Source organism: Manis javanica, chromosome 5 (genome assembly GCF_040802235.1).
Source record: "Manis javanica isolate MJ-LG chromosome 5, MJ_LKY, whole genome shotgun sequence".
Taxonomy (NCBI): Eukaryota; Metazoa; Chordata; class Mammalia; order Pholidota; family Manidae; genus Manis; species Manis javanica.
The window spans coordinates 139809335-139824356 of record NC_133160.1 but is presented as its reverse complement, the minus strand read 5'-3'; the positions used below and the strand labels follow the sequence as shown (position 1 = coordinate 139824356).

At 44.9% G+C, this 15022-nt stretch overlaps 1 protein-coding gene across 1 annotated transcript; it reads right to left on the bottom strand.

The window, feature by feature from the left end:
• Positions 1-9312: 9312 nt before the first annotated feature.
• Positions 9313-13989, bottom strand: PHOX2B (paired like homeobox 2B). Its single transcript, XM_037002589.2, has 3 exons — positions 13549-13989; positions 12513-12700; positions 9313-11512 (listed from the first exon to the last, which is right to left on the bottom strand). The coding sequence occupies exons 1-3, from the start codon at positions 13787-13789 to the stop codon at positions 10997-10999; spliced, it is 945 nt and encodes a 314-aa protein (XP_036858484.1). The 5' UTR covers positions 13790-13989; the 3' UTR covers positions 9313-10996.
• Positions 13990-15022: the final 1033 nt, after the last annotated feature.

The following is a 15022-nucleotide window of genomic DNA, read 5'->3' as shown; positions in this document are numbered from 1 at the left end:
TTCTCTCTGTGCCTCAGCTTCTTTGTATTCCTCTTCTCTAGTTTTTATTTCATTTATCATCTTCTCCACCATATCCAATCTGCTTTTAATACCCTCCATTGTGCTCTTCAACAATTGGATCTCTGACCGAAATTCATTCCTGAGTTCTTGGATATCTTTCCGTACCTCCATGAGCATGTTAATGATTTTTATTTTGAACTCCCTTTCAGGAAGAGTCATGAGGTCCATGTCATCTTTCTCAGGGGTTATATTAACTTTACCCTGTACCAGGTTCCTTTGGCATTTCATATTTGTATATGGCGCCCTCTAATGTCCATAAGCTCTACTCTCTGGAGCTGCTCAGCCCCTGAAGCAATGTTGGGGGTCTCAGTGGAGTGGTATTGGTACCTGGTGGGGAGGAAGGAGCTGTTTCCTGCTTCTCAGCTGCTATGCCTGTCTCCGCTGCCAGAACCAGTGGGCCAAGCACACAGGTATAAGCTTTTGTCCCAGAGCAGCTGGATATGGATCCCTGCTTTTCACAAGTGGCTGGAATCTCAGTCTCTCCAGGAATTCTACCTGTCTTTGCTTTCCAACCCCATAATCACGAGAGTATCATTAAAGCACCATGAAATGTAGGTTTGTGCTCCCAGAGCAGATCCCTGGAATTAGGTATTCAGAAGTCCCAGGCCTCCACTCCCTCCCTGCTCAGCTTCTCCTCCTCCTGCCAGTGAGCTGGGGTGGGGGAAGGGCTTGGGTCCCGCCGGGCCACAGCTTTGGTACGTTACCTTGTTCCATGAGGCCTGCTCTTTTCTCCAGGTGTATGCAGTCTAGTGCAGTCCTCTTTCCTATTGCTCTCTCAGGATTAGTTGTCTAATTACATTTTCATATTATATGCAGTTTTAGGAGCAAGCCTCTGTCTCACGTCTCATGCTGCCATCTTTAATCCTCTCTATTACTTATCACAATTACTTTTTCAACAAATAGGTATGAATGATATGGCAATTAGTCCTTACCAGTCCAAACCTAACAGTGCAGAAGGATGTCCCACTAAAGAGAAAGTAACCATAGGGCTATCACCTAGATGTGATTCTTCCCTTCTAAGTAGAAACTTTCTGAGCAGAATTCTGAGTTAACAAAAAGATATAATTGTCTTAAGATGAGAAAATCAGCTCCTCAAAAGGCAATTTCTGTCCCCTTGCAAACTCACAGTGTCACCTATACTTCTCAAAATATGGCACAACAAAACACAAAACCACCTTTTAAGTGGGCTACCCTGAATTCTGCTCATAAATGTATGCTAAAAATTTGTTCTTTACAGAATTTTTGAAGACATTACTTGTTTATGTTTCAATAGACCTGAAGAAAATCTCAGCATAAGTGGATGAATGCCCTTAGACACATTCAAATATCTTTTAAACTTGACTTATTTTCCTCCAATAGAAGACAAGAATGGCCCTAGAGAGAGGTTTCCATGCATGATTGCTCTGATATATGGTCAAGTATTGGGACTGTTAAAATGTCTGACTATTTTAATAGCTATTTGGAATTTCAATGATTTTAGGTTGAAAAAAATTACAACATAAGGCAAAATCTTCACCTTAAGAATTTTTGCCTAATTTGTTTTCAATTCTGTATTGGAGAACATACATTCACCACCCTAAAAATGGACAATTGCTTTAAAAAACAGTAATATTTTCTGCTATCTTCCTTCTTTGTTAATTTGTGTTGCTCTGACTTAAGATTAAGATGAAGGTGTCTATGAATTATATCTACAAGTAAATCAAGAACATCATAGAAGAAAACAAAAGCATGTCCCACATTTTTTAAGTCTCTGCTTAAAAAAAAATTGAGAAAATAATTAAGTTGGAGATATCACAGTTCAGGATTTCAAATTATACTGCAAAGCCCTGGTGATTAAAACAGTATGATACTGGCACAAAAAAAGACATTTCAACCAATGTAACAAAATTGAGAGCCCAGAATTAAATCCTAGCATATACAGTCTGATATTCAACAAGGGAGTCAGGAATACCTAATGGGGAAAACAGAGTCTCTTTGACAAATGCTGCTGGGAAAACTGGGAAAACACATACAGAACAATGAAATGGGACCCCTATCTCACACCACTCCCCAAAATTCACTTGAAATGGGTCAAAGACTTAAACAAAAGACCTGCTACCATAAAATGTCCAGAAGAAAATGTAACAAAAAGCTCATCAATATTTGGTTGGCAATGATTTTTTGGACATGACACCAAAAGCACAAAGTGCAAACCAAATATCAATAAATGGGATGACATCAAACTCAAAGCTTCTATACAGCAAAAGAAACAATTAACAAAATGAAAAGACAGCTGACAGAATGGGAGAAAATCCTATATCAGATAAGAGGTTGATACCCAAAATATATAAAGAACTTAGTCAATCTGATTTTTAAAATGGGCAGAGGGACTAAATAGACATTTTTCCAAAGAGTGCATCAAAATGGCCAACAGGCACATGTAAAGATGCTCAACATGACTAATCATCAGGAAAATGCAAGTCAAAACCACAATGAGATCTCACCTCATAAATGGCTATTATCAAGAAGACAAGAAGACAACAGTGCTGGTGAGGATGTGGTGAAAAGGGAACCCTTACACATTGTTAGTTGGAATGTAAATTGATCCAACCACTATGGAAAACAATATGGAGTTTCCTCAAAAATTAAAAATAGATCTACCATATGATCCAGCAATTCCTCTTCAGGGTATACACCCAAAGAAAGTGAAAACAGGATTTCAACAAGATATGTGAACTCCCATGTATATGGCAGCATTATTCACAAGAGCTAAGATAAGAAAACAACCCAAATGTCAGGGGGGAGTGGATAAAAAGGATCTCATGGAATGTTATTCATCCATGAGAAAGTAGGTTATCCTCCCATTTGCAACAACATAGATGGATCTTGGGGACATGATGCTAAATGAGGTAAGTCAGACAGAGAAAGACTGTAGAATCTAAAAAAGTTAAACCTGTAAAAAACAGAGTAAAGTGGTAGTTACTGGGGAGTGAGGGTAGATGATGGTGTTTCGAGGTACAAACTTGCAACAAGTAGTAAATAAGCCACTGAGATCTAATGACAATATAATGAATATAGACAATATTGTGCAATTAATTAGGTAATACGATAAATATCTCTACATCAGCATCATATTATAGTACATAAGCATATCAAAGTAACACACTGTACACCTTAAACTTACACAATGTTACATGTTAAATTAACATAATAAAATGTTGATATGTGATTCTCATACTATAAAATGCATCCTTTTAAAGTATATAATTCACTGGGTTTTAGTATATTCACAAAGTTGCATAGCCATCACTATGATCTAATTCTAGAACATTTTCATCACCCTTTCTACCTTTCTTAACATTGGCTTAGGTCATGAACAGGCAGGCTAAGGGCAGTGCTGGGTTCTAGGCTGTTATCTCAGTGATTCCTCTGGACTCTGGAATGGGAGTCCTGGCCCCAAGAGAATGGGATTTTGGTATCAAGGACAAGGGTTAAGAGCTCAGCTCTGGCCTTACCACCTCTGGGATCTTAAAGAAGTTGCTCAGCCTTTTTATTACTTGGATTTCTTTCACCTGTAAAATAAGAACAATAATATCTACCTCAGGAGCCTTGAAAAACTATAATACATAATAAATGCAAAATAGCTAGCAGAGTATCTAATACAAAGTACTCCAAAAGCATAATATCTTATGCCTCAGACAAACCGGGCATACACTCCACTTTCGCCTGAGGTAGCCATGCCACTAGGGCCCTAAAGAAATTAAGTTTTATACCCAGGCTCTTCCTGTTCTAGAAATCACCGCTTAAATCATAAGATAGCAAATAGCAAACAGTCATCCGTTGGGTTCCCTAATGAAATTATGTCCAGGTAAGAAGGCTTTATTTCCCCCCTGATGCCTGACTTTCCCCAGAGGGAGGTCTCTGACATCAAACACATGGCTAAAGTAACATCATTGCTCAATCACTTGGCCTTGGGGTATTTTACCAAACTGAATAGCTTCAGCTTTGGACAAAATTAAAGTGAGTGACAGCTAGGCAAATGAATTCCTTTCCTCTTTTTCTTTTCTTTATTTCTTTTTTAACCTTTTTATTTGTTAAGAGGCTGTGCTTTAGGTTGAGCCCTGGCTTTGCCATTATTAGTGGTGTGACTTGAACAAGTAACTCAAGAGCTTTGGATTTCAGTAGTGTAAAAGGAGTGAAGCCCGCCTTCATCATAGAGGGCTGCTCTGTGCTGCACTCAGCACCACGCAGGCTCACATGATGCTCATTAAACAATATGAGGATATCCAAGTCCTGTTGAAACCCTGACTCACCTCCCACTGTCCTGTGCTGTTTCATTATCACCCTTACCTAGCCAGTGCCTTTTAAAATCCTGGAACTTTCCTTATTTGGCTTTGGGGGCTTGCTTCATCCCATTTTGTCCTTTAAAGGAACATGTGATAGATTTAAAACTTCTCTATAATTTCTTCCACCTGTAGAATAAAATGATTACATGATCTGGTTCTATGAGAGATTCTTACAGTCGGAGTTTGCAGAGAGGGGAATGCCCTGCTCTCATCAATTAGCCAGGAGCTGTTAGCTTTTTTGTGCCATGGACCCCTTGGCAGTCTGGTGATGCCTATGAACCCATCTCAAGATGACATTTTTACATGCAAAAAATGAAATGCATATGATTACAAAAGAAGCCAATTAAAATAAATTCATCAAAAACTTTTGTCATATAGTCATCTATGTGCTTCTTTATTAATATATTAAACAACAAGATCTAGTGGCTGATCTAATAATTACCATAACTTCAAATTAATGGTAAATGTAAATGATATATTGAGGTATTTTCTGTCTTACCTGAGGGTTTCAGCCCCGGGAGAGTTTACTATGGATTCAGTGAAACAGAGAAATGACAACAGAATATTCTTGGGATAAAAGGGCTTAAACCCAGCTTTACTCTCCCATCGGTAAGTTGAACACTAGAATCACGTCTGCATCCAGAAGTCTGCAAGTCTGTAATCCACCTCCATCTCTGCCTCTGTCCAGACCACTGGGCAGAGCTCTTTATACAGTGACTCAGTCAATAATAGCTCATTGCTTATGAGTGGGGAAGCATTAGCCTAGCAGTAGGTCAATTACATCATCAAGTGGTTTAGGGTCAGGTGAGGATCCTTTTTCCATTTCTCCACACTTCAAAAACTCTAATATGAAATGAAAATATTTGTGATTTCCATTGGTGACAAAGTCATAAGTACTAATAATACTACTGTGCCTTTTTTGCCTACATTCACCGTTGAAAGAAAATGCTAAATTTCAGGTACAGATTAGTAAAAATATGTATGTTTTTTTGTTGCTGTTCCTCCTTAAATGTTATCCATGAACCCAAGGTTAAAAACTCCTGAATTAAACCAAGACTAACACAATTCAAAACATCTACTCTAGTGATGGGGACAGAGTCACAGACTGTTTTCAGATAATCCCACTTATTGGCTTGGGAGGTCCCAGGTCTAGGCACTGTACTTTGCTTTCCGTGGAAACACTACTGGGTAAAGTCATTCAGTCATTATTTTTTCATGCAGATTTGTAAACAGACACTGTGGGAAATTAAGGATTTAAGGATTTAAATTAATCAAGTTAGTTCAGATTAAGTCAATTAATTAAATTAAGGATTTGAATTAATTAATTTAAGATGATTGATTTCAGATTAGGCCTGGAAAATTAAGGATTTGGGGGACTTTTGCCATTTGCACCATCCATCTGTCATGGTAGTAATAAATGAGCCTAGAGGTTGATGTCTATTCCTTGCAACCATTCCTGTCCACCAGCCAATGTTCCATACTTCATAAACATAACTATTCCTTTCTCTTCCATGTTCCATGACCCTGGCCAGTCCTTGTCTTGTTCATTTACCAGAAAGATGCTGCGAGCTACCAGAAAGATACATGCTGCCTTACAGAAAACAGCCTCCCTTCCCTGGGGACCCCAAACCCTGCTCCCTTTCAGGCCCTGGACTTCATTCTGAATCTGGCTGAGTACCTTCCTGAGCCTCTTTGCAAGATGAGATCTCCTGCCCAGTCTAGTTGTATATGACCTCATGGGCTAAAATGAATTCTTCCTCTTGCAGAGGAAGAACAGTAATTAAGAAGCAGTGCTTAAAGAGCATGGACTCTGAAGACAAATTAACTGAGTTGGATTCCTGTTGCAGTACTAATAGCGGTGTGGCCCTCGGCATGTTACTTAGCCCCTCTGCCTCAGTTTCCTCCTAAGAAAAAAAATGGGAATTGTACTTTCTCCTTGGGTAGTTGTGAGGACTAAAGGCTTTAAAGTTCATAAGCTTAAAGGTGCCTGCCATATATGAGCACTCAATAAATATTAATAGTTATTACTCGTCAGCCCTTGGCTGTGACTATCACCCTCAACAAAATTCTCCAATTTCAATCTTTGCATATTCCCTTACACTCTGTGTTCCTGGGCCATGACTTTAGTTACAGCTGAGGGTTGTTTTCAGTATTCTGAGTCCTGAGCTAGGAAGTTCAAGAAAGAATCTATGAATTTAATGATAATAATGATACTAATAGTAATGATATCTGACATTCGCTGAAAACTTCCTGCTATGCCAGATACTCATTGTATATCTAATTTAACCCCACAACAATCTCACAAGCCTGTGTTACTATTCCATATTTACTGCTGATGAACCAGGTTCAGAGGGATTAAGTTATTTGCCACTCAAGGTCACACAGATCCCTTCCCTTAATCAAGGGCCATCTCTATCTAGCCACAGGTTATCTTCAAAAGGACATGAGGTGGCCACAGAGAAGCATCTGGGGAACCACTATTGCTGGGCTTTTGGCCCAACTCTGAAACCACTTTCTGATGGAAACACTCTCGGCCACGTCATGAAGGAGACTTGCTGCAAGGTGGCCATCTGGCATCAGCTTATGCGGCTTCTGTGAAGTCACATGTGGTCCCGGAGTTGCCAGGAAAAAGCATGCTTTGATGAGCCAAAATGCAAATTCCTCAGGAGAGGAAAAGTGAAAGTGAGTTTGTTCACACTGTGCAGGGCTCCAAGGAAATGACACAATGCAAGAGACACAGTGTCCTGCCACTAGGCTCCATCATATTACAAGAGCATTATTTTGCATTCAATCAACAAACTTGCCTCCCAACAGTTTGCTTCTTTGACTTATAAGAGAGGCAGAGGTGACCCAAATTAAAGAGAAGTTGATATTTGAGATACTACAGCTGGGTGTCTCCAGAGATTTAAAATGCAATCCTCTTGGAAGTTGGGGTGCAGGGATGGGAAGTGTATTTTCCCTACCAGTCCCTAGAGAGTTTACCTTATCTTGGAGATCAGTCACTCAAAGCAAGGCAAGACCAGGAGAAGGGAATTTGGGGATCCTCATCTGAAAGGATCTCCAGGGCCTTCTGGGGGTTCCTAAAACTTTTCTCTGGCTCTTTGGTTCTCCTTCTCTTTCTGTGTCTCTCCTTTCCTTCCTCTCTCTACTTTTTTTTTTTTTCTTCCTCTCTCCTTTCTTTCTCTCTCCTGGGCTTGTCTTCTCCAGAATGCCTGTCCCACTGGCCTGCCCATCAGCTCACAGAGGCTTCCCTGTGGCTCTCAATGCCAAAGGGAACGCTAATTTTCTACCTGCCAAGCCTAGGACTAGGTTACCTGGACTTTGAATGTTCTTTCTGTCAATAAATTCCTACCCTTCTTTTGGTGTCTCTGACACCTCTTAAGGTATATTTACAACCAAGTCCTGGGGTCCAAGGGACCTGGCAATTGCTGACATTTTAGACCAGTACAATTAATGGCATTGTGTATAGAATGTTGTCTTGGGAAGTCTACTGAGGGGCATTTAGAGATTTTTTTTTAAGACTATTTTAAAGCCCTTTAGAAAAACTGTGAGAAGTTAGCTAAGGTCCAAAGATTTGAAATTTCTGAATGAAACCTGCTTGATCTGGCACAAGCCATATCTGGACGTTTAAGGTAGGAAGGCCTGATAAATTCAAGCCAGATCAGCTGCTAATCCTCAGACTAGAGGAGGCAGACTGTGGCCTCCCCTCAGATGAAGAGAACTGGCTCATCTAACTGGTAAGGCCCAAACAGAGAAGTACTGCACAGACTTCTGCTTGAAGAAGGTGGCCCAGCCAAACAGTCCAAGGAAGAGGCAAGATTCTGTCTTAGGGCTGTGGTGGTGACTCCTTCCTTCCTTCCAAGACGGGGTAATGGAAGCTGTCAGAGTCCCTGCTCCACACCTGTTCACAGTATAGCTCCATTTCTGCAAATTTTTCATTTGGATTTCTCATGGTGTCTCTCAGTAGTTCTCATATCCTCTAGAGAGCTTGTTAAAACGCTTTGCTGGGCCCCACTACCAGAATTTCTGATTTAGTAGATCTAGCATAGAGTCTAAGAATTCATGTGTCTAACAAGTTCCCAAATGCTGCTGCTGCTCCAGGAACCACACTCTGGGAACAACTGGTACAGTTAATGTGCAGGCTGTGGAATCTGATTTCCTGGGTTCAAAGGCAGACCCATCACTCATATGCCAGGGACTCTTCAGCAATTAACCTCTGCTACCTTCATTTCCTGATCTGTTTAAAAGAAAAGGAGGATGGGAGCTGTACGTGCTTCCGGGTGTTGTCTTGAGGGTCGATGAGATAGTGCATGGAGGGCCCAACCTGGTACTTGCAAGTGCTCCCAAATCAGTTGTCCTGTTATTTTTCCAAACACACTAACATTGCCTGCAAGTTGCCCTCAGGCCCCAGCCTTCCTGGTCCACCTGCCCCCACAGAGACCCTTGGGTATCCTTGCTTGTTGAGCCCTATCTGTGGGGTTTAAGGAGGCTGAACCATGGGGACCTAGCAGGACACCAAAAATCCTGAAAGCAGAAGTTCCACTTACAAGTCCAACTCAAAGTCGAGCGTTGGAATCAGAATTGTGCCTTCCCTGACCCCGCATCCACCAGCCAGCCTAGGCACCGATCTGAACATTCTCATCAATGGCCTGGTGTTCTTTTGTGGTTGGTGACTGGAAGGCAAATAAGCACAGAATGGAAGAATCCTGCCTGCTATCCCAAGCACTAAATTTTATATTGGCTGGATTTGACTGCCTGTGTTTAGACTCCCAACCCACCTAGGTTTCCAGAGCCATGGTGGCTTCTAGATATTTGGTACAATTTCCTCTGTCCTCCCTTATCATTTTTTAAATTTAAAAAATTTTAAAACAACCAAACAAAAAAGAATCAAAGAAAAGTCAGAAGAGTTCAGTTGCTAGACTTGCTTTTTGTTTTTATTATCAACAATCAAGTTAATGGTACACTCTTGGAAAACTATATGCACATGTAGAAATATTTCCCTTTTAAATAGAAGCATTCATTATAACACATATAAATAAATTCGAAAATCTGAAACATAACTTATGACGCTTATGTTCACAAACATAACTCAACAAAAAGAAAAAATGAAATCAGACAGACATGCACCTGATAACAAAAATATATACCATTGTCTGAACCGTGGTCTCTCTAAACACAAAGGAATTGAACCCGTGAGAACCTTATTACTCCGTAAAGACACACCATAGAGACTACAAGAAGAGAAAAACATTATACGGTCACGTAGAAGAGACGGTCTGTACTGATATTAACACGATACAATTGAGTCACAGAACACAGTTGTAGAAAGACACAGAAAAATTTAAATCCTTAACATTCAACTAATATCTATAGTTTGTGCCTTTTAAAATAAAAAACAAAAACAAAACTCCAACAGAGATGTCTAAACTGCGCGAAGAATGGAATCATCAATATACAGTCCATCCACCATATAGGATATGAGTCCGTTTCGGATCAAACAGAAATGCAAACTGAAACGCTTCTGCAAACTTGTGTGCGCGCCTTTCCCTTGCTCAGAAGATTTCTCTGCAGCCAGTTGCGTAAACCACAATTGACTGCAATCCAGAGCAATGCCAGAAAGTTCAGTAAAAGCTGGTGGAAGAAGGAAATACCGGTGTGGGTGACGGGAGATAAGAGGGAAGAGTTGCGAAATGAGACAGTTTGCAGAGTTTATGATGAAAAGGCATCTCATGAATAGGGCATCTTTCAGGGCCGAGTGACTGCAGAGATTCGGGATTGGGTGTTGCAACTATGTGGAGTCGGGACGCTTTGACGGCGGGATGGCGTTCGGCGAGGTGGGACAGGCAAGCGGGCGCGAGGAAGTCACCTTGGTGGCGGAGACAGTCTGCACGAGTCGTCGCCGCAGCGGCGGAACCCAAGGACACGAGGGGAAAGGGGCTGCAAGGCGTCCCCACTCTCCCCTGAGGAGGAACCCCCAGGGAGTCTGTGCTGTCCGGAGGGCGCGAATGTAGGGGTTCACAAGATAGGGCCCCCAGGCAGTGCCAGCTGCTGCCTCCCCTTTTCCCACAATTTACTTTTTTTTTTCTTGAATTTAAAAACCTTTCTTTTTCTTTTTTTAAATGATTGCTGCCTTCCGAAGTTCTTTTATTTTGGGGGATATTTTGTTCATTTTTCTCTTTTCCTAAGCAAATCACTGAGTTGTGCCACCTGCCCCAACTCTCCCTGTCGCCTGCTCGGGCCACAAACACACATTCCCCGAGAAAGACACACACCGTCACGCAGACACAGCCCCCTGAGAGCGTCCCCGAGTCCGGGCCTCGCTGCTCGCGCCTCCCAGTCCACAGGCGCTGCCCCGGCGCGTCCACGCGGCCCTGAGGCAGGTGCGAAGCCAGGCAAGTTTTCTGTTTAGCTTGGAGTTCAGGATGGGGGTAGGAGTGGGGTTGAAATGGGGCGACGCCGTTTTCTCTTTATTCTTATCGCGATTACTTTGGGCTCTCAATGAAAAAGCCACGGCAGCAGCGACGGCCACAGCCTCGGGCCTACCCGCTCGCCCATTCGGCCACCCGGCCCTGCCTCGCCCGCTGTCGCCGCCGCCGCCGCAGGGTCCCCGATCAGAACATACTGCTCTTCACTAAGGCGGCTTTGGCACCGTTGGGTCTTTGGAGCGAAGAGAGGACGCTGGCGAACGGGCCCCCGAGCGAATCCGGGATGGAGGTGATGGGGCCGGGGCCGGGAGCCCAGCCTTGTCCAGGGCCTCCGGCCGCAGCCAGGCCTCCAGCCGCAGCAGCAGCCGCCGCCGCCGCCGCCGCTGCCGCAGCCGCCGCTGCCGCCGCAGCGCCGCCCTTGCCGGGTTCGCCTCCCGGGCCCCCTGGCCCCGTCGCCCCCGGGGCTCCTGCAGGGCTGGGCCCGCCGCCGCCGCCGCCACTGGCGCCGCAGCTGGGCGTGGGATTGGGGTTGGGGCCCGGGCCCCCAGTGCTGTCCGGGTCGGTACTCTTGGCCTCTTTGCTCTCGTCGTCCCGGGAGGAGTCGGACTTCTTTCCCGAAGAGCCATTCTTGGCCGCGGCCGCTGCGGCCGCTGCTGCGCGCTCCTGCTTGCGGAACTTGGCGCGGCGGTTCTGGAACCACACCTGGTCGGAGAGGCCGCGAAGCAGGGAGAGAAGGGAGATGGGAGAGAAAAGCGCGGATCAGGATGGCCCACGATCTGTTTCCGCTTATTTTAGACTCCCCGCGCCGTCTGTACCCCAGCGCGCACCCAGCCCAGCGAGTCCGCCCGCCCCCCCGCCCCCAGCCTGATTGTTGCTGGTGTGTCTTCGGATAAACTGTCTTAAGGTGATCTGACATTGCCAGGAAAAGGGGGGCTCGCAGGAGAGGTAAAAAGCCGCAGAGCCCAGGAAGGCCCTAAAATGGAAGCTCTTACTTTAGCGGGCCTTTGCTCCGCTACTTCCTGAGATGCCCCAAACTCGCCATCCCTACTAGGCCTCAAGTCCAGAGTGAAATTCTAATTGATGGAAGGAGGATGGGGCCTCTGGGTTTGGTGACTGCTGCCCGTTGGCCCCAGAAGAGTGCGACAGTGCACACCGCCCCTCCACTGGGGAGGGAGGTTCACCTGGAGAGGGGCCACGGCAGCTTGTGCGTGCACTTGTCCCTAAAGGTTAGAGTAAGCATCATTTCATGACCTTCACGGAGTCACAGCCCGTTTGCGAATGTCATGCAAGTCAGTTTCCTGGAAAACGCACCTGCACGCCATGACTCCAAGTTAAAAGCGCTTCAGTTGGGAGGGATACATTTGGCAATAAATAAATACGGGGGTCAAAGTATGCACTCCTCCCACAGGACGCTTCCTGTTCCAGAACTGCCTCACCTATTCACGCCCCGGATGCCTCAGCAGCTCTAGGTGGGGTGGCAAACATTTTGCAGCTGTGAAAGTAAACCCAAGATCGCGGGCCCTAACCCTTCCTCGTGAGCACTGCCCCTCCGAACTTGGCCTCTCTGTTGAGCCCTGGGCCCGGGCCCCTCTCCTGATAGGCCCGGGAATTTGGAACCTTCAACAATATCAGCGGTTCCCCGCGCCTCACCCCTTATCGGACCTGGTGCGGCGAAGCCGGGTGGTTTCCCGGGAGCGCATACCTGGACTCGAGCCTCGGTGAGGTCGATCTTCAGCGCCAGCTCCTCCCGGGTGTAGATGTCAGGGTAGTGCGTTTCCGCGAACACCCTCTCCAGCTCTTTGAGCTGCGCACTTGTGAAAGTGGTGCGGATGCGCCGCTGCTTGCGCTTCTCATTGAGGCCACCGTGGTCGGTGAAGAGTTTGTAAGGAACTGGGGACAATAGAGGGGACACAGTGTGAGCAAAACGTTCTGGAACGCGAGGGCCACCGAGCCGGAATGTGAGGACTCCACAGTCAGGTGGCACTGGAGGCGTCCCCGACACCGGCGCGGGAGAGTGACTGAGCGGAGCTGCCGAGAAAAACGGAGCAGATCAGTTATATACGGAAACAGGGGCGCAAACTTCGGGCTCTGTAGGGGGTCCCTTCTGGCACAAGCGCCTTTGGGTGGGTTGAAATCGTACATCGGAGACGGCTGAGGGCCGGGACACGGGATAATGCTTTGATGAGGAAAAACGAGAGAGGAAAAAAAGTCCGAAAACATCAGTCGGAATATCAGGGAACCAGGGAAGAAGCTACCCAACACTCCCACTGTTGGAACTTTTCAATTCTCAGAAGTTGCCCCGGCCCAAAAGTTGGGGGAAAGCGCTGCAAAAGAAAAATAATATTAATTAAAGAAATAATCATAAAAATGACCTGCCAAAGAGGTGTGAGCCTCTGTCGGTTCTTAAAAAAAGAGACACTGCCAGTAATGAGCTTTACTCTTTGTTATTTAATTATTTTCTAAGCTTTACGTCTCATCGCAAAGTAAATAAATTATGCCTATCATTTTGGCAGCTTAAGATAATTTTGTTGGCGGTTCGGGTGTGACTAGGATAGTGTAACCCTGTAAGTGAATTACCCCTCCCTGCAATCGCTTCTAACGTGATAAATTCTTTCATTTGTGTAAGCAAATTTCGTTTGGTAAATACTAAACACATTTCCATTTTCAAATGCAATCAAGGCTTCCTATATACCAGCGGAAAGGCGGCTTTCTCCACTGAGAAAGCTGACGGTCCTTACCTGCGGCGTACGGACTGCTCTGGTGGTCCCTGAGGGTGCCGAGGCTGCAGGATCCCGGCGTGAGGGACGGGCAGCCGGACGTGGCCCCAAAAGTGGTCCTTATCGGGTTATACTGGAAGCCACTGGCCTGGCTGCAGGAACTGAAGTCAGCATAGGCTGAAGCCAGGCTCGAGGTGTCCATCCCAGCCATACAGGACTCGTAGGCAGAGGAATTGAGGTAAGAATATTCCATTTTATACATTGAAAAGGCTCTGGATGGCTCAGCCAAGTGGAAAAATGAAATAAAAGATGGGTATGGAGAAGGTGGCTGGAGTGGGGAGATGTGCACAGCTCAACGCCTGCCTCCAAACTGGCCTCCTTACTACCAGCAGAGCCTAGTTTTATGAAAAAGCCTCCTATGAGATGCCTTGTCTGAGGTCTCTAGAGCATATAGTCCTCATAATAAACTTGGCTCTTTCCACTTGGACAATAGCAAAGCGGTTGGTCTTATTGCTGGCGCTTTTTACATGACAATAACTCATCCGTCTATTGGGCTGGCACTGGGGAACTGAGCTGTCCAACCTCCCTATCATTGATTCCTGCATCTCTAATTAGAATTTAATACCACACCATTACGCACTGAGCCCCTGATCCTCCCTTCTAACCAGCTCCCTGCCCTTTAATTCAATCACACTACTTGGAAATAATGAAAGTTGGGTGACGATTCTCCCTGATCCAATTTCCCCGAGCTTTTAAGCCTTTTTAACTGATCATATACCTTAGGCATAAATTGAGATAGTGTGTGTGTTTTCCCCCTTCTTCGTCCTCTCTCTCTCTCCTTTTTTTTTTTTTTTCCTCCGTTAGGGAGAAGAAACCTTGATGTCATAGAAAACCTGTTTTGTAAGAGCGTTACACGCTCAATTTAACAACAAGCCTACCCCCCGAAGTGCATGAAATGTTATAAAGGACTGGGACATTGGCAAGACTCAGGCGCCCTGTAACATAGAGTAAGTGGGCCAAGGGGATTTATGTGAACGATAAGTGGATTTCTTTAAAATACACCTGGTAGAGGGGGTTTTAAAAAAAAGCATCTTCTGAATTGCATTTCTTGTGGTTTAATGTGCTTTATTCTAGAGGCTCCTCTTACACAGTCGTTTAAAAAATAAAAGAACATATGAGTAAAGCTCTTGAATGTAAAACATCTGGATTGTCACCTGATGGCTTCTTTGCTCTCAGTTCTGCATTAGCGCAAGGTTTTGCATTTTGTTGTTTTGGAGGTTCTGTGCGGTCGTTGGTTTTAATTACTCCATAACTGGCACGCGGGTATGAAGTATCCCCGACTGTGTCTTCTCTTCCATCCCTCTCTGGCGTTCTCCCTCTCTTTTTTGGCCTCCACTTTTTCAGGTGCCCACAGTCCCCCACAAACCCCGGACTTCGAAAAGAGCATTGCTGTTTGCCCTTTAGGTTTGCCGACTGCCGTTAGCGAAATCCTTGC